General features: G+C 35.9%; 1 protein-coding gene across 11 annotated transcripts in view; it reads left to right on the top strand.

The window, feature by feature from the left end:
* The window catches only part of nAChRa6 (nicotinic acetylcholine receptor subunit alpha 6), a 96,247-nt gene that overhangs the window by 71,965 nt on the left and 6,333 nt on the right, over positions 1 to 17,949 (top strand). For 4 of the 11 annotated variants that reach the window (NM_001098372.3, NM_001173342.1, NM_001098360.1 and 1 more), the window contains 7 exon segments: positions 1,480 to 1,660; positions 6,003 to 6,078; positions 8,305 to 8,499; positions 10,512 to 10,598; positions 15,360 to 15,469; positions 16,142 to 16,368; positions 17,533 to 17,736. In NM_001098372.3, coding sequence (NP_001091842.2) covers positions 1,480 to 1,660; positions 6,003 to 6,078; positions 8,305 to 8,499; positions 10,512 to 10,598; positions 15,360 to 15,469; positions 16,142 to 16,368; positions 17,533 to 17,736 — 1,080 coding nt within the window. 11 annotated transcript variants of the gene reach the window in all.

The following is a 17,949-nucleotide window of genomic DNA, read 5'->3' as shown; positions in this document are numbered from 1 at the left end:
ACACGTGCCAGCAACAGTTAATAAAATACAATAGTATAAAGCTTTTACTGCATAAATTATCGTTTGGAATATATTTGGTTTTAAAGAAAGTGTTTTGTTATATTTACGCAAACGAATTTTTATTATTATTTTTAGAAATTATACAAATATGTATTTTATTATATTAATCTTTTATATGGCCTAGTCAATAATTAATATTTTTTTATTTAAGTTTTCGAATATCACATATATATATTTATAAAAGAGTAACAATTGCTGATTTCAGTTTTTGAAACTTTAATAAATTATGTTTAATTTTGAAAGCCTCGTAAGTATTTCAATTCTTGGTTTATTTTTATTTATTTTTAACTAAAATTAAATACACTTAATTATTAATAGAAAATAATAAGATGTGACAGCACAGTAGGACATCGGCCCGAATGTGACGATTGGTGCTTCGACCGGATTATAACGTCATATGTGACGCCAGATTAACAATTAACTTTATGTTTTATTTACTTCAACATTAAGGAGATTTTCCGTTAATTAATCACATGATGTTATGATCTGGAATAAAAAAACAGAGTAACAATCGTTCGCGTGGAAAAACGTGTCCTACTCCGTGCTGCCGCAAAAATAAATAAATAATAAAAAATAAAACGTATATGGCACGCTAGTCGCTGATTTGAAACACCACTTGTCATCGCCTCGCCTATCAAACTTATTTTTTTACACTCTTGTTACACAAATATTTCAGTTTTTCATTATTTTCTTTGGAAAAACCGAAATGATGCATGTCTGATGGGGCGAGGCGATGACATCACATGCTGATAAAGATTTGTTTTTATTTTGGCTTGCCTTATCATCGGCAGCTCACTATACCTGTCCCAGATGAATCCGAAGCACTACAATAAAATAATTAAATAAACGAAAAGTAACTTTCATATAAAATAAGAGCTTTACTTTTTATTAAATATGCTTTTGATGTAGACATTTAAATAATTAAAATTTACGTTTAATGTTGTGTAAATAATAAATCAGTATGATCTAAATAAAAACGGAGTCGTCCACACTTATGCTTTCGCGCCAATTAGTTCGGATAAAAGCTAAAAAGTTAAAAATATAAAATTGTAAAATACAATTCTAACGAAACATAAAAAACTACTCAGATTAGCACTATGACTTCAGCTTTCTGGTAATGTCAAATTAAATGCGTAATTTCTTCTTTTTGGGGTATTGCCGGAGCAAGTAATCCAACGCTCTGACTTCTGCCGAAGGTTAAGAAACCGTTGCGATGTTATTCATTCTCATTCAACGTGCATTTCGAAATGTCGAGATCAGGATAGCTCAAACTGTTTGAAATTATTCTAAAAAAAAAACAATTAGAGATCATTTAAAAATACTACTCGGAAAAAGAATTAAATTGAAATTCCAAATTCTTACATATTATTTAAAGACTTTCTTTTGTTCAAACAAAAAATTGTTTGCCTTGATACCTAGTGCTGACGAGGGTTTTGACGGGACATACCAGACGAACGTGGTGGTCAGAAACAACGGCAGTTGTCTGTACGTGCCCCCGGGCATTTTCAAGAGCACATGCAAGATAGATATCACGTGGTTTCCCTTCGACGACCAACACTGTGATATGAAGTTTGGTAGCTGGACATATGATGGCAATCAGGTATAGAATAACATTGGACTGTACCTCTGCTAGCTACTGCTACATGGAAACTAGGATCTTCCTCGTCAGGTTTTTTTTTACTGCCGAAGTTACGAATTTGTTTTCGCGGCTAATTGGGCTTGTCCAATTAAAAATGTAAGTCGCGAAAATATAATGGTTTAGATTTTAAGCGCTTAGTAATAATATTATGCAAAAATTACAGAAAATGTGTTAGGAGAAATTGATAATAAAATTATGTCAAGAGTCATACACCTTAAGTGGATATAAACTATTGAATAGCCTGGCGAGTTTGTTTGTAAGCCTGTTTATTATTCAAACTTATACTCTTAGTTCAAACAAAGTAATCGACGAAGAAGATCTAAAAACTATCAACTGCTAAGCCGTTATGAAATAATTTAAAAGAGCTTAGCTTAAATAACAAATATTATAAATTATTTCATGTAGCAGCAGCTTATGTTATTACATTTTAAAGTTAAATAAAACTAGTATTATCCTATTAGTTTTTTTGAAGTAGCTTCCATACACGAGTAGGGCTGTAGGTGTAGGTGTTAGGGGGAATCAAGGGAACCATGTGAGAAAACCAGACGGATATTGTTTCATGATATCCCAAAAGTTTTGAACGTACTATTTTGCATGATGCAAAATTTGTCAACGAAGTGACCATACGATATTAAGAAAACAGACACGATACTAAACTATGCTGCCATACGAATTGCATTCACGTTTTGGTATCTCTATTTGTGTGAGGATGTAAGGGAATCACTCTGGAACACAGCAGCTTCGTAAGAATTGTAATAACAAATAAAACTTTCTATGTTTTGTTGCAACCATGTTCCGAAAATTTGAATTAAATGGTTATTAAATCTACGAATATATTAAATCATATTTAAGTATATTTAAATTTAATAATTTCACACAACAGGCAATGTGTTCATAGTCTTTGACGAGAGCTAGGTGGTTATTTCAGCCGTCATGAGAGCCTAAGATTGCGAGTTCATTGAACTATTACTTTTGTACGATATTCATTGTAGATTGCATCGATTCTATTTCTATGTCCGGAGCGGTTCCTTTACGCCCTGTGTTTTGCATGAGTCTTTGTTTATAAATCGTGTTAGAAGTTTGTTAGTTTTATTTATTATCGATTCTCGACTAATATTGAAAGTGTTTCCCGATACCAATCTAGTTTTGTAGCGTACTGCTTTAATTTAGAATATTTTTTATCAATTTTAAATTCCTTAACGTTATCTACCTCAGTAGAAAATCTAAAAAACACCCGTAGCATTGTAACAAACGTCCCGACAATGGATGCAGTGCAGGGTTCATAATATTTGCGAATCAGTGTAAGTAAATATACATAAACTAGATACATGCTTTCAGTATTATAAGAGATGGGTTTATTTTCCCTCATTTTGCATACTGTATTGTGAAATTGAACTTAAAGATTTACTCTATCACGGAGCTAATACGTAGATTTTTCCTATTTTGGTTAAATCACCAAGCATGTTGAATCATTAACTCAACTAAATTTTTGACTTCGATACAAGTACTTTCCGCTGTGTGCGGTCCAATGAGGTTTGCGTCTTGGCTTGAAGCTCACGAAAGGTTGACTGATCGACCGATCTTGGCTTGATAGAAGGATGTGTTGTAGGCCATCTTTCGTGAGATCCAAGTCAAATATGCGTGTAAATTATATAGTCACTTTATTAGCCTTGTCTTTTCATTTTATTTTACTATCTCTGGTATTAATATAACTCCAGTTTACAATTCTATTTCTGTCTTTTCGTTCTTTTTTAGACTTCTAGTTGCAACATTACTAGTTTTTTGTATTGTATCATAGTTCCCCTTCATCGTTGTTTTAGATCAGTCTATTTTCCATATGAAAGAGTCCAGTAATGTACAATATCTTGATATATGCTTCCATTTAGTGCTTGCTATTGTGCCACGTGTAGACTTGCACACAATCTTTGCATGTATTATATCGGTATATTGATTTTTATATTGACATTCGCAAACATATTTTTATTCAATATATATTTTATAATTTAATATCGTCTCACAAAGGTTTTGAAGGAGTAATCACACACACGAACGCCGTCTACAAAGGACTCTTCCCGGCGCCTCTAACTCACCTCTCTAGTGTTACGTCCGTGTAACTTTCTTGAATAATTTCACACGAAACTTCTGTCTCTGAGCTCATTATGATTCACGTGATAGTGTTTGTTCCAAACTAATCTAAGTTGAGTCTTACATATTAAGTTTTCATAATTCGTGTCTTAGTAACGACTTGGAGCAATGGTTATCGTCTAGAACTACGCAGATTGGGGTCAGACCATCTGTGTTAATTAATCGCGCTGTTTATTGTTTTGATGGTTCAAAATAAAAACCATTTAAGTATATGTAAGTACTAATGTTGAGAGGTGGGGAACACACACCCTACATGTATAGTATCAGCTAGCGCTAAGAGACGACCGCAGTTTTTTGACATTGTCATCGCCCGCTCTGGTACTTCGGGCTTGTTGGCTGTGGTGGTATCACACCGTACGTGTTCACAACAAATCCTGCCATGAGTATAACAGATAAGGCAATCCATTATATAAAAACAAAATGAGCAACAAAATATTTATGTAATTATAATGGAACCATTTTAAAAATCTCCAGTGAATTTAAAATCTTAAATAAAGAACATCAAGACAATTTTAAAGGCAAACACCCAGAAAATAGGGAAAATCGCGATAAAAACATTCCATGCTCCATCAAATTGTATTCTGTTTAAGCTTGTCCATTATTATTCTGTTGATTCAAAGGGTCCTCGTTCTGAAGTAGTGAACATCGGTAAGGGACCTCTCATTCTTGGGCGGATGTTACAAGCGATGGATGTCATTTTGTCAAGGCACTTCACTTTGCATAATTCGGACTAGAATTTCAGACGTAAATTTAGCGGATCCTTGTTTCGTCATAAGCCGACTTGTCGGAATGGTTGACGATTCCAAACACAAAGCTGAGTTACTTAATTGCTCTCGTGGTTTAGTTTCCGCTGATTCTATTATATAATTAGATACTCGCCTAACAGTTTTTGAACCGTCGTTAAGTTGGTAAATACCACATTAATGCTACCATAATCTTCATGATATTACCACGGGGCCAGTTTTTATTCATACGCTATCGATATGAAGGCGCAATTCTGAGATATAAGAGCTTATTCAGATTATACTAAAAGTCTTATATAGGCAAATTTAAGCCTTAACGCGAGTACTTATGTATGGTAATCTATTGATAGGTACATAACAAATGGTCGGGGATAAGCACACACGATCATCTGGCCTCGAAATAGGATTGTCCGTACTATGGAAACCAGAGACTGATATATGCACATATCTGCTTATATACGTTTAAATAAATGCTTATATCATATCACGGGGTGAAAGATTAGTTGGTTTAAGTGACAATTCGCTTAAAACGCGACATTTATCTTTGTAATTAAAGGTTTTATTCGGTATTAGTATCAACAATTCGGTGTATTTAATTGAACTACAACTATGTTTACCTTATTCAAATAGCTGAAGAAATTTTTTTGTTATGATATTTTTTCCAAATTTTAACCTTTAAATGGCTCACTTGTAAAGATGTAAAAATGTCGCTCAAGCCAAATAGCATTTCACCCCTCGATCTGAAACACACAGACAAAGATTACAACTCATTCTTCATACGAATGTTTGCTTTATGTGCGAAACTTTATTTTTTATTTATTTATTTAATATATTTTGCACACACAGCTGTTAGAAGAAACACGACAATAAGGATACAGAGTACAAGGCCACTAGTTATTTCATGTTGAAATCTCTTCCAGTAGGCCCGCAAAAGGAAAGAAGAATTAGGAACACAAACTTAGTGCATACAGTAAACATTACATATAATAATATATACATGTTACAAGATACAAAACTATATACATACATACAATTTTTTTAATTAAACATTTTTTTTCTTATTTTTCTTATTTAATCCATGCAAATACAACATTTTTTAATTAATCCATGCTTTCAAGACAACATCTTCTTTGCTCTTGTAGTTAGATATGATTCGCTTTGACTTTACAATCCTTAATTACTACACACGTAGATATTTTATTTCGAATTAAAACATGGCTGCATTTTTTTTTTACATTAAGTGTTTACATTTTGAAAATTCGTATGGCAGTTCCGTGAGATACAAGCATGAATGTCCTTTTAGTAGCGCACTGTGCCCGTGTGTCCACCCACCTGGAGGGCCGCATGTTTCCTGCATGATTCCCTATAGATATTTTAGTGCATTTGTTCTGGGCTCATCCTGTTTCCCCTGACAGCTGGACCTCATCTTGAAGGACGAAGCCGGTGGCGACCTATCAGATTTCATCACGAATGGAGAATGGTACTTAATAGGTAAGCCTTTTTTTTGCTTAAATGTGCGGACGAGCTCACAGCCCACCTGGCGTTAAGTGGTTACTGGAGCCCATAGACATCTACAACGTAAATGCGCCACCCACCTTGAGACATAAGTTCTAAGGTCTCAGGTATAGTCACAACGACTGCCCCACCCTTCAAACCGAAACGCATTATTGCGTCACGGCAGAAATAGGCAGGGTGGTGGTACCTACGCGCGCGAACTCACTAGAAGTCCTACCACCAGTAAAAGTCCAGTTTTCAGTCCAATAAACCAGTCTATATCGACGTTTGAAAGGAAAACGTGACTAAGCGACAATAACTGCTTTGTATATTAATGATAGGCAATAACCATATTCGATGCGCAAAAGAAATATATTTCTAGGTCTATTAAAATAATTTCAATACTACAGCTAGATTCGTTAAAATAGAACTTTTTTCAGGTATTTTAACATTAAATTAATCTACTGTAAAGTTCACGCATTGTCGCTTAGTCACGTTTGCCTTTCAAGCGTCGATGTATATTCTTAACTGTAACATGTAACTTCTAATTTTGTACTGTGATTATTATGATGGCTGTTTTAAGACGGTCCCGTTGCGTGAGTGTTTTATTTTCTGAGGTCATGTTTAGTACATCACGGATGCGTATATGGTGATGAGTGGTGTGTTCTAACCTCTTTTACATACGGTAGGTTTTTACATCTGATAAATCTGATATGGCGACCGCGTACCGTACTGCGCAGCGGGAGTAGACTTCCCATGAGGTGGATTGGCGAGCTATTAAAGTTAGTGGGATTCCGCTGGGCGGAAGCTGTGCAGGACCGGCTATTGCGGTGGATCTTGGGAGAGACCTATGTCCAGCAGTAGAAGTATGTGGACTGAAGATGAAAAAATCACATAAATAACAAAACGACAAAAAAAACTACTGATATGGTTCAAGTTGACACTAAGTCAAGAGTGGTTTCCCTAAAGCCAATTTAAAAAAAAGCGATATCTCGATGGATTTAGCGGTAGGCAGCGGCTTGGCTCTGCCCCTGCCATTGCTGACGTGCACGAGCGACGGTAACCATTTACCATCAGGTGGGCCGTAAGCTCGTTTCAACCCCATGCTAACTAAATAAGTCAAGATCTAAATAAAATGAATCTAAAACCCTACCTAAAATAGATCACGAATTGAGTAACCACATCTGACGTCCAAATTTAACCCCATCAAAAAAGATTAGTTTCCAAAAGTGATCCATTCTTAAAATAAAACAAATTGATATTCCTAAAAATGTGCTCTCGCCATAAACGTCCTGTTTGCCTTTGATATGTGAGATACCTTTTTCGCCCGGCCGTGTTTATTAAAGGGTGCACACGTTTGATCGGTTCTGAGCTCGACAGGCATCTTGCGCTATCAGCCTTGACACCGTTCACGTGTGGCTATAGCTAAAATTACTTTCCCCGTATATAACACACTTTTATACGTGTATTCAGGCTATATCATTATCATAAAGGTAACCAGTTTTATTCTATATTATACATTTTTACTGGTGGTTGGACCTCTAGTGATTCCGCGCGGGTAGGTACCACCACCCTGCCTATTTCTGCCGTGAAGCAGTAATACGTTTCGGTTTGAAGGGTGGGGCAGCCGTTGTAACTATATTGAGACCTTAGAACTTATATCTCATGGTAGGTGGCGGCATTTACGTTGTAGTTGTCTATGGGCTCCGGTGACCGCTTAACACCAGGTGGGCCGTGAGCTCGTCCACCAATCTAAGCAATAAAAAAAATATATTAATGTTATGTTTGTCCGTGGTACGCCGGAAACCTACAGAGGCAAAATAAGTACAGTCAGACCCTGACCAGCAAATTTGTTATAACAAAGATACTTGACTCTGACGGGGAATTGAAGTTACGTTATTTTTAGTAAGGCCACTGAGACGATCAAAAGTGAATCCGCATGTAGCTTTGTAACAAAGAGGTTTTCTTTTTAATTTTATATGCAGACAAGGTTTCGGTCCCACCAGAGTTAAAGGTGCCCAGAGATCACATTGACCATGTGCGGAAGCTACTGCCATCCCGGAGATTTGAAGTCGATATCTAGATTACTTTACAATTACTATAATATACACACTTCTACTCTTAAAACTGGAGCGCACGAGTTCTTTGCAACAGAAAAATGAATGTGGTATTTATATGGGATATTATTGTCTACGGATAAAATCTCTGCATTTCATTTCCCAGGAATGCCGGGCAAAAAGAACACAATTACATACGCTTGCTGCCCAGAGCCGTACGTGGACGTCACCTTCACCATCATGATCAGGAGGAGAACGCTGTACTACTTCTTCAATCTCATCGTGCCGTGCGTTCTGATATCCTCAATGGCGCTACTAGGCTTCACGCTACCACCAGATTCTGGGGAGAAATTGACACTCGGTCAGTATATTATATGGCCCTTGTATTAGCTGAAGTTCATAGAGGAGCGACTAATCAATGTTGAGATGACAAATTGAAAGTACTTATTGATGATCAAAATATGCGTTGTATAGGGACAATAATTTTTTGGTTAACACAAGAATGTTAAGTATAGATCCAGTGGTTCAGATACGATTTAAATCCTTACATTATTATAAAGCTATAGTAATGGTATATAGGAAATTGCCTACAGCAATAATAACGACTGACGAACACGACCGCTCTGACAAGAGCGATATGACAAAGAAAAAATGGTATAGAAGTAGGGAAGAAAAGCAAAATTTGCATTTGTAGTTAAATCGTTACCGAAGCCCATGCACGCCATAATGGACGGCTCTATAGAATATTGAGATGTGAAGCCGAAATTTTAATTACACTGAAAGGTATTTGTATTGCTTTTATAGAAGATTCCGCAGTGTGATATATTATTTGTCGTTTTATTCAATAAGACGGCTTGGTCGTTTTTCCTGCAAAGGCAAGAAGCTTTTTTTTTTGTTAAAGTAGTTTTATTGGAGGAATGCTATGAAGGTTTTATGAATTTTTAATTAGCGCTATTCAAGTTTTGTTTCTATGATTGATGGAGGTCGCTCTTCGCTAGGCTCGCACAAACAACGTGTAAAAAATTAATTTACGATCCACAAGAAAATTTATTCCAATTTGGTCATACGATTTTTTTTTGGTAAAATCAAAGATGAAATTAAAAAGTTAATCGTCTAGTTGATTTTTAGGAATACAAAATCCATTTTTGCACGTTTGCGTACTTAGTTTCGAGATGACGACCGATTTACTGAGATGCCTGTGTGAAATCGATGAGACTAAAGAAATCAACAGATTCATTATGTGAAATTTAATCTATGCAACCATTTGGTACCGTTTTCTGGATATAAATACCACTCTTTCGTACTCTGCAAGATTAATGTTGTAGTAAATTGTTATGCAATATAATTATATTCCACTATACTAACAAAAAAAATTAGCTTTCTATCTGTTCGCCTGTTAATAGGACTCAAATTTAAAGGCAGCCAGAATGTTAGAAATATCCAATAATATCGCAATTATATCGTGAAAAGCGTACAATAGCAATCGTTGAATATAATAGCCGCAATCTAAGTCAGAGATCTCAAGGCTCATTAGAAACACTTTACTGTTTAATTACAGCTAATAGACCCTCCGAACTGAATAAGAGCGTACTCAACATAAATGGCTAAGACTACAACAAATAAATTATCATTGTACGCCTGGCAAAATTTTGGATTTTCCCAATCTTATTTAATGGATTTTAGAGGTTCTTCAACATGGAATGTCTATTTAATTGTATCATTAATAAAGATTATTGCGTCTTTGAACGTAGCGTCCTTGCTAATGGTATGTTAGTGTCCATTTTAAGCAGCTTACCCAATGATAACCGTAGTATAGCAAAGTATTTATTCAACAAATTCTGTATCAGAACCAAAATGAAATTTTTTAACAGCAAACAATACTGTTCGTTTATTGAGAGAAGCAACAATGAAACTTTCATATCGCCACGGAAACGACGTGCGCAATAACAATATATCCAGAACGTTATATCAATGTTTGTGTGCTAGCTTAACTCCCCGAAGACTATACTTATAGGTATTGACCGGTCTAGATTTCTCTCCACGTTTCTGCCCTCATGCTGCCCAGAGTCGGCTCAAACTAAAATATTCTTCAATTTATTATATGATTTGGCTTAGTGTTCAGCTTACGACAACAGGTCTTCAACAAATTTAAGATCGCAGGTGGGTAATACTATTTATGCCGATAATGTGGGTAATAAACAACGGCTATTCTTCACTTCAAACTGGACATTATTGCTTTTAGAGATAAATAGAGACGTCTTATCACGAGTATTCATGATAGGAATTAGGGAGAGAAGTAGGAGGTCAGGTAGCTATGAACATAGAATTGAATCACTTGACAACGAGCTCGTTGATGAATGTTTTTGATTGCAGGAGTCACTATTCTACTGTCGCTGACGGTGTTTCTCAATCTGGTGGCAGAAACTCTGCCGCAGGTGTCCGATGCTATCCCCTTGTTAGGTACACTGCCCACCTCAGCCCCACCATTTATCTTCCATCCCGCTTTTTTTGTTGACTTCATTTCTACACAAACATATTTTGTTTCATCTTCTTTACCTGTTCACTCTTTTTCATTCTTCTTTTTATTTAATTTATTAAAAATATTTTAATACGTTACAAGGAGTAAACTATGTACTTTAAATTTAGATTAAAAATAACTGTTAAATGATTAGAGTCTTTATTAATTATGGCTAAAGTATGAAGTTGCTTTAAACGTTTCAAATCTGTTGTTGTACAGTTTACATTTTGGAATCGATTTCGCGATTTCGTTACACAAATTTCACTAATACAAATTAATGTTACGATATCTGTGATAGATTACACAATCAAAAAATTGTAGAGCATGATTTTATGTTTAATTTCTCCGCGTTTGAACACGTCTAGTGCGTATCAAAAAATGGAACTTATTCTTGACGAAAAAAAAAACTTTATTACACTTCAGCGCAACTCGGTGGTTTTGGAAAAAAAAACATTGTACATATCAGCTCCGATATGCGATTGAAGTTTATTTTTTAGTGCGATTTTTCTTAAATATAAAATACACAAAGGGCAAATAAACAAAAGCTACGCTTATAATATTGAACGCTTGTATGTAAATTTATACATATTTTTTATTTTAATTCGACAAAAATACAATAATAATACAACATAAATAATGTGCTTCAGGCACAGAACAGGCACTTAAGAACCTTAAGAATGGTCAACTTTTCAGTATTCGTTCCGGGAGCTTTAAATGATCTCGATTCTTGAGGAGTAAACTCCAATAAACTTTACAAATACGTACGACTAAAATCACTTTTACCTGTTTTTTGAGTAGTTTTAAGTGTTCATCTTGGCCATAAATGTCCGTCCAAACTATTAGAACATTGATACGAGATTAAACGATCAGGGAGACGTTCGAGATATTAAGAATTAAAAAATAAATCTTCTTCTATATATATCTATATAATATATAAAAATGAATTGCTGTTCGTTAGTCTCGCTAAAACTCGAGAACGGCTGGACCGATTTGGCTAATTTTGATCTTGAATTATTTGTGGAAGTCCAGAGAAGGTTTAAAAGGTTTAGAGAAATACGGGAGTGCTCGAAATTAAATAAAAATAACAATTTTGTTTTCCCTTTGATGTGTCCCCCGTCGGACGGATTCCTTTTGTTTGTTATAAGTTCATTTTATTCAAAAGTTTAGGTCTTTTATTTATCGATTGAGGCACTACGAAGTCTGTCGGGTCAGCTAGTATGTAATAAAGTTTTTTCACTGTGATCAAGAACCGCGTTAACTAGTCCAAAATGTGTTTTAATTTGAAGAATAGTGTTAAAATGGATCCCGAAGGTAAGTTCAAAATTTTTTGTAAATAAATGTCTGTATATTTCATTTATTAATGTATTGTTTGAAGCGTAATCGATTCCATGAGTGTTCAGTGTTTCGGTGTTATAAATGTGACTGCTTCATGATTTCATATTCTCGACTGAAAAAGCTGCGAAGTTAAGATACTTGGAGGGTGATGCAGATATTAAAAGCACAAAAACTAAATATGTACCCTTCCCGTGAAATTCAGTATTAAACAAAAGCCAGTAAAATCCTTCAACTAACTAGTTTGCATGTCTGTCCGATTTGTTCTGTTTATTATTTTCACTTGAGCCCCAACCGACTGCACACAGGAAGGATATGCCGAGGTGTAGCGAGACACCTTCATTAGGTCCAATGTTAGATTGTTCTGTTTTAGTTTCATAGAATATTATATTGATCTTTGCAGGTGTTACGATTCTCCTGTCGCAAACCGTTTTCTCTCTATTGGTGGGACACGTCATCACTAAAACATCAGAGGCTATCCCGCTAATAGGTGAGGAAGACGCGTATATGAAAATAATGTCGTTGACGAAAATTAAACTAATAAAGATAACTAAATAAAACGTAATAGATATTAAAAATATTGAATGCGATACGAGGAATATTTTATTAGAGGCTTGAATGATTTATACAAAAAAAAATATTCCTCTGAACATTCTTCAAACACCAGCTTAAGAAAGATCTTAATTAATACCCAAGTTTTTCGCTTGATCTCTTTGTTATAAATTAAAAACGAAAACTTTATAGATCTTCTACTTTTTTCTGTTTTCGATTTGCATTTTAGAGTCTCGCCATTTTCCGAAGAACTGCTATGCTTTACGGCTAATGTCGGCCCTATCGACACTTGAGTTAGAGCTATTGCACTTTGAAATTCAAGTTAGAAAATGCATAGCTGTTTTAAAACAGTACAAAAAGCTCAGAAGGTAATCATATTTTACTGGCGTTCGGTCTTCTTGTAATGTCTTAAGATATTCCTATGAATTTCCTTCGAAATTTCATTATAACTCCTTCTAAATTGGCTTGGGATCGTAGTACAAGCGACTACACTGGTGTCGGCTTGAAGCATGATTTATATCTACCAATAAATAAACGAGAATAATGCATATCTGTCCAGATTAAAAGAATTATACAATAATATAACATGTTAATGCTTGTAGTTTAAAGGACTGTTAAGTTAAACAAGTGTTTCACAAAGAGGATGCGGGTAGCTTCCAGCCTCCAAGTATCTCGTGAACTTTGATCTCGATCCGATCTGTTACAAACACTGTTATTGACTTGTTGAAACATTGTCAAAGGAATGCCGGTTTAAGGTAATTATACAAGCTTAATAACTGTGGTGTCGTGTGTTTATGGAATATACGCGCAACAGGATTGATGCCATTTTACTATTAGTATTTAGCATGACATTTCGAAGACTCGCTTGAGGTTTCGATATGTTTCCATAAGTATTGCCTCTATGTAGCATTATTTTGAATCAGAGCACTCATATGTTGCAACCCGGGATGTCTTGCGGCTCGTATTAAAACATTGCTTCGATGTGCCGAAGACATTGATTGCAATTTTGTATTCAGGGTTTTAATCTCCCAAAAAGTGATTTATTACTGCTGGGCAGGCAAGCTACAACCGGTGTTTGTGGGTACTGCAGCTCATGGAAATCATTATGTGAACACCGCTGACATTAAATTATAAGTTTAATTTTTTTTAATTATGTACGGTCCTAGGCTGTAAATCCATCCGGGCGTATACGTCATGCTGCATTTTTCATTCATTATTTTTGACCAACTCCTTTTAGCTTTCCTTCGAGTTGAATTCATCGTGCTTTAGTCCACATGGAGGCGTTAAAGTTGCAATGCTAATGCTCGAAATAAACCTTTTTTAGTTTGTTTCTGAAAGTCATGTAAAATATTCGTAATTGGTCGGTCACATGTCGCAGATCATCAGCAGTGTTTTTATGTTGGATGGTAGCGATTCGCTTGTCTGCCAGTGATAATTACAAAGATTTAGCGCAATCCAGTTCAGTTAGAATCGTACCCCATTTGTTACGCTATACGTCACTACGTTTAGGAAAACGTTCCTTTGAAAATATTTCTGTAAATATTAACTGAAAATGTAAAGTTATAGAATGAAGATTATGAAATACAATATCCATTTTATACCCAGATAACAATATATTTATTGAAAAAAAAAAATTGTTAATATTTCCCGTGTTTTCCTCATTAAGATATCAAAAGGTCGTATGCACAAAAATTGTATTCCAAAAAGGTTTAAAGGCTTAGTGATACTTGTTTTGACACACGACATTTTGATTTGATATAGCTGACTTTATAAGTCAATATGTGGTCAATATGCTTAGAATGGATGTTTGTGACAATACAATTTTCAGTATATAAATTAAATATATGACGCATGTTTGTAGTGTATTCATGCCTTATTTAATGTATGTACATATGTGTAGCATTAGTGTGATGGCATGTTTTAACTAAAATGCACACTGTGTCTTTTGTGTAAATTGTAAATTAGATTAACAAGCTTATGTTTTCAATAAATTTAAATAAGAAGAGTACTTAATTTCCTCCTTGCTTTTTCTTTAAATCATCCTTAGGATTAAGAAACTTATTAAATCCATAGCTTAAATAGTTCTATACCTAAATGAAGTAAAGTAATTCTCAAGTGCTTAATACATTTTTAATGTTATAAATAAACATTATTTTATTACCCGCAAAATTAAATATAACTTAACATTCTACATATTAAATTAATGTGATTTCAACTTAATCTTTTCATTTTCAACTTTTATTTTTTTTATTATTTATTACGGCTATTTGGCCTGGCTGTAAACGTTTTAATTGTTTCTGAATCAGAGAATATATACCTCATTTTTTTATTTAAATTCCCGGGAATAAAGCTTAAGAACACGGCCCCCAGGACGATTCTTGTAAGACTAATCGCCTTTGTTTTCCTCTCACAGAAACCGAACGTTTGCAGCCGTGTCAAAATGTCAAATTCCCGTTATTTTATTAATATTCATGGGTGTATTGAAACCATTCTCGAAACTGTAAAAATGGTAGTACTGGTCACTGGACTATAACATTAGCGATTAATAAACCAATATTATTTGCGCAATTGTGTGCAATAAAAGATCAACTGGCACAAGAGTTCGATGATTTCTTCGCTTCTTTGGTGTACATTGCGTGTTCACGAAAATTATAAGTTATAACTTTGTAAAATGATCAGTACTTATGTTTAACTTAGCAAATGATTTGTATTTTATTTATTTTGAGGTTGTATAGTAATTGCTGTTTAGGATTCGGGATTGGTTCTTTACATCCTGTGTGAAAGCAGTAATGTATATAAAATCCGTAATATGATGGCAGGTACATATTTCAACTGTATTATGTTCATGGTGGCCTCGTCTGTGGTGCTCACCGTTGTGGTGTTGAACTACCATCATCGAACGGCTGACATCCATGAGATGCCACAATGGGTAATTTTAGTGTTTATGGCCATTGTATGTATATTTAGTTTACGTAGAATTCCTATTTACTTGACGACGAATTCTCTTGACCCTTGAGACATTAATTGCTTCGCTTTTGCGGCAAAAATATAGAAGGTGGTCATACCTATGGCATTTATGAAAGTCTTTAATGTAGGGACAACAAACTGATGATGAATTGATGAATTTAAAATTTCCTGCTTAAAGTTTATAGAATTTAAAACGTTGTCATGTTCAAAAAATCCATAGCGGTGATTACCGTAGTGGTCTGTAGAGGACCTTTGACTGAACGGGTGATATTGCTGGGTAGACCGACAGCCCGAATGTTGTTGTTCTGAATGTGTATTTAGGCAAGCTTATCTTGAAAATGTCGCAAGCGAGATTCAAGCATCTGTCAAATATCTTGTGTTGTCTGATGGCTACCCGCCACAGATCCATTTTGACTTGACCTAACTTTCTGCTCGATGTCAATGTACACATATATTTTATCTACACTTTTTTTTATTCTCCTTGTAGGCAGACGAGCATACCTGATGATGAGTGGTTACCGTGGTCCATGGACTTCAGCAATGCCTGGGGCAGAGCCAAGCCGCTACCTACCGTTAAAGTTACCTTTTCAATTGCATATCATCTTTGTTCTGATTCACTTTATTTATTGGACAGATAAAGACTGTGTTCCTCCAATGGCTGCCCTGGATTCTGCGTATGTCCAGGCCGGGTAAGAAGATCACGAGGAAGACCATCATGATGTCCAACAGGATGCGAGAGTTGGAGCTAAAAGAGCGTTCGTCTAAGTCGCTGTTAGCCAACGTGCTGGATATAGACGACGACTTTAGACATGCCCCGCCCCCGCCCAACAGTACTGCTTCTACAGGCAACTTGGGGCCTGGGTGAGTATCTAGAGCTTTGAAAGGCGTTCCATACCACACATCCTTGTCCAGAGTCGAACCTATTATTTATTGAAGTGAAACTTCTTTATCGACGTAGGGAGGTAAAAATGTATGTAACGTTTTTCGGTTACGCGCCATCTTAATTTCTTCCGTTACGCGCCATGTTTATTTTATTTCTATTTAGTTTGTTATCAACCAATGTCGCCGCATGTAAATTCAAGAATTCCTGAATCGCGGTGACGAGATGTTACACAGTTGATAGACGTTCTCGTATTTCTTTTGCTAAATCATACCTACCTGGCGTCGGGATACCGTGATCATGCCGGCGGTTCCCCCGGGGTGCGGCTGCTCTATTGCACTGCGGAGTGGTTGACCCTTGCGACTATTTTTATATTTTATAAGTTTCACTTCTACTGTGTGTGACTTGCACAAAAACACACTTTTTTTATTGAGTGCTACGCCAGATACTCAAAACATAGCGGTCTAATACAATTTTTACGATTGTGTTGCAACAAAGTAAGCGGGTTCTTATTATTTAACCTATACATTAAATGTACAATTCAAAATGGCGAGACCAAATTCGCACAGATTTTGTTCTGCGGATACGCACATACCGTAATAACACTATGACGCTTCTAGTTTTAGCCGGTTGTGCTAGAGCGTTGGACTTGGACTTCTAAGGTGAATTTTTAAATTTTATTGTTGCTTATATGTGTGGACGAGCTCACAGCCCACCTCGTGCTAAGTGGTTACTGGAGTCCATAGACATCTACAACGTAAATGCGCCACCCACTTTGAAATATAAGTTCTAAGGTCTCAGTATTACAACGGCTGCCCCACACCCTTCAAGCCGAAACGCATTACTACTTCACGGCAGAAACAGGCGGAGTGGTGGTACCTACCCGCGCGGACTCACAAGAGGTCCTACCACCAGTAATTACGCAAATTATAATTTTGCGGATTTCATATTTATTACACGATGTCATTCCTTCACCGTGGACGTTAATCGTGAACATTTGTGGAGTGCGTATTTCATTAGAAAAATTGGTACCCGCCTGAGATTCGAACACCGGTGCATCGTTCAACACGAATGCACCGGACGTCTTATCCGTTAGGCCACGACGACTTCTTAATTTCTTAATGTGAACACGTTCTTTTATTCAGTTGCTCAATATTTAGAACGGACTTTCGGCGTTCGTTCGTCCGCCCTTCGACGATGGAGGACGTGGGCGGAGGGCTCAGTAGCCACCACAGGGAGCTGCATCTCATCCTGCGCGAACTCCAGTTCATCACAGCCAGGATGAAGAAGGCCGATGAGGAGGCCGAGCTGATCAGCGACTGGAAATTCGCTGCAATGGTAGTGGACAGGTGAATACTTCAAGATTGTTAGTAATTTAATTAAAAATACCCATTGTTGCGTGTCCATTGACGTGTTGCTTTACATTGCGGTTTAACGAAATGTAATAAAAAATTCTGCTCATGTAATGATTAATAGCTTATTGTCTATCAACACGGAGACTTTTCTTCTTTACTAGTTATTAGACGTATTTTATCTCGGATGTGGTCTCGCTTGAATCAGTC

The sequence above is a fragment of the Bombyx mori genome, chromosome 5, assembly GCF_030269925.1.
Source record: "Bombyx mori chromosome 5, ASM3026992v2".
NCBI lineage: Eukaryota > Metazoa > Arthropoda > Insecta > Lepidoptera > Bombycidae > Bombyx > Bombyx mori.
The sequence above is the reverse complement of the archived record's forward strand: the minus strand, read 5'-3'. Positions and strand labels throughout refer to the sequence as shown.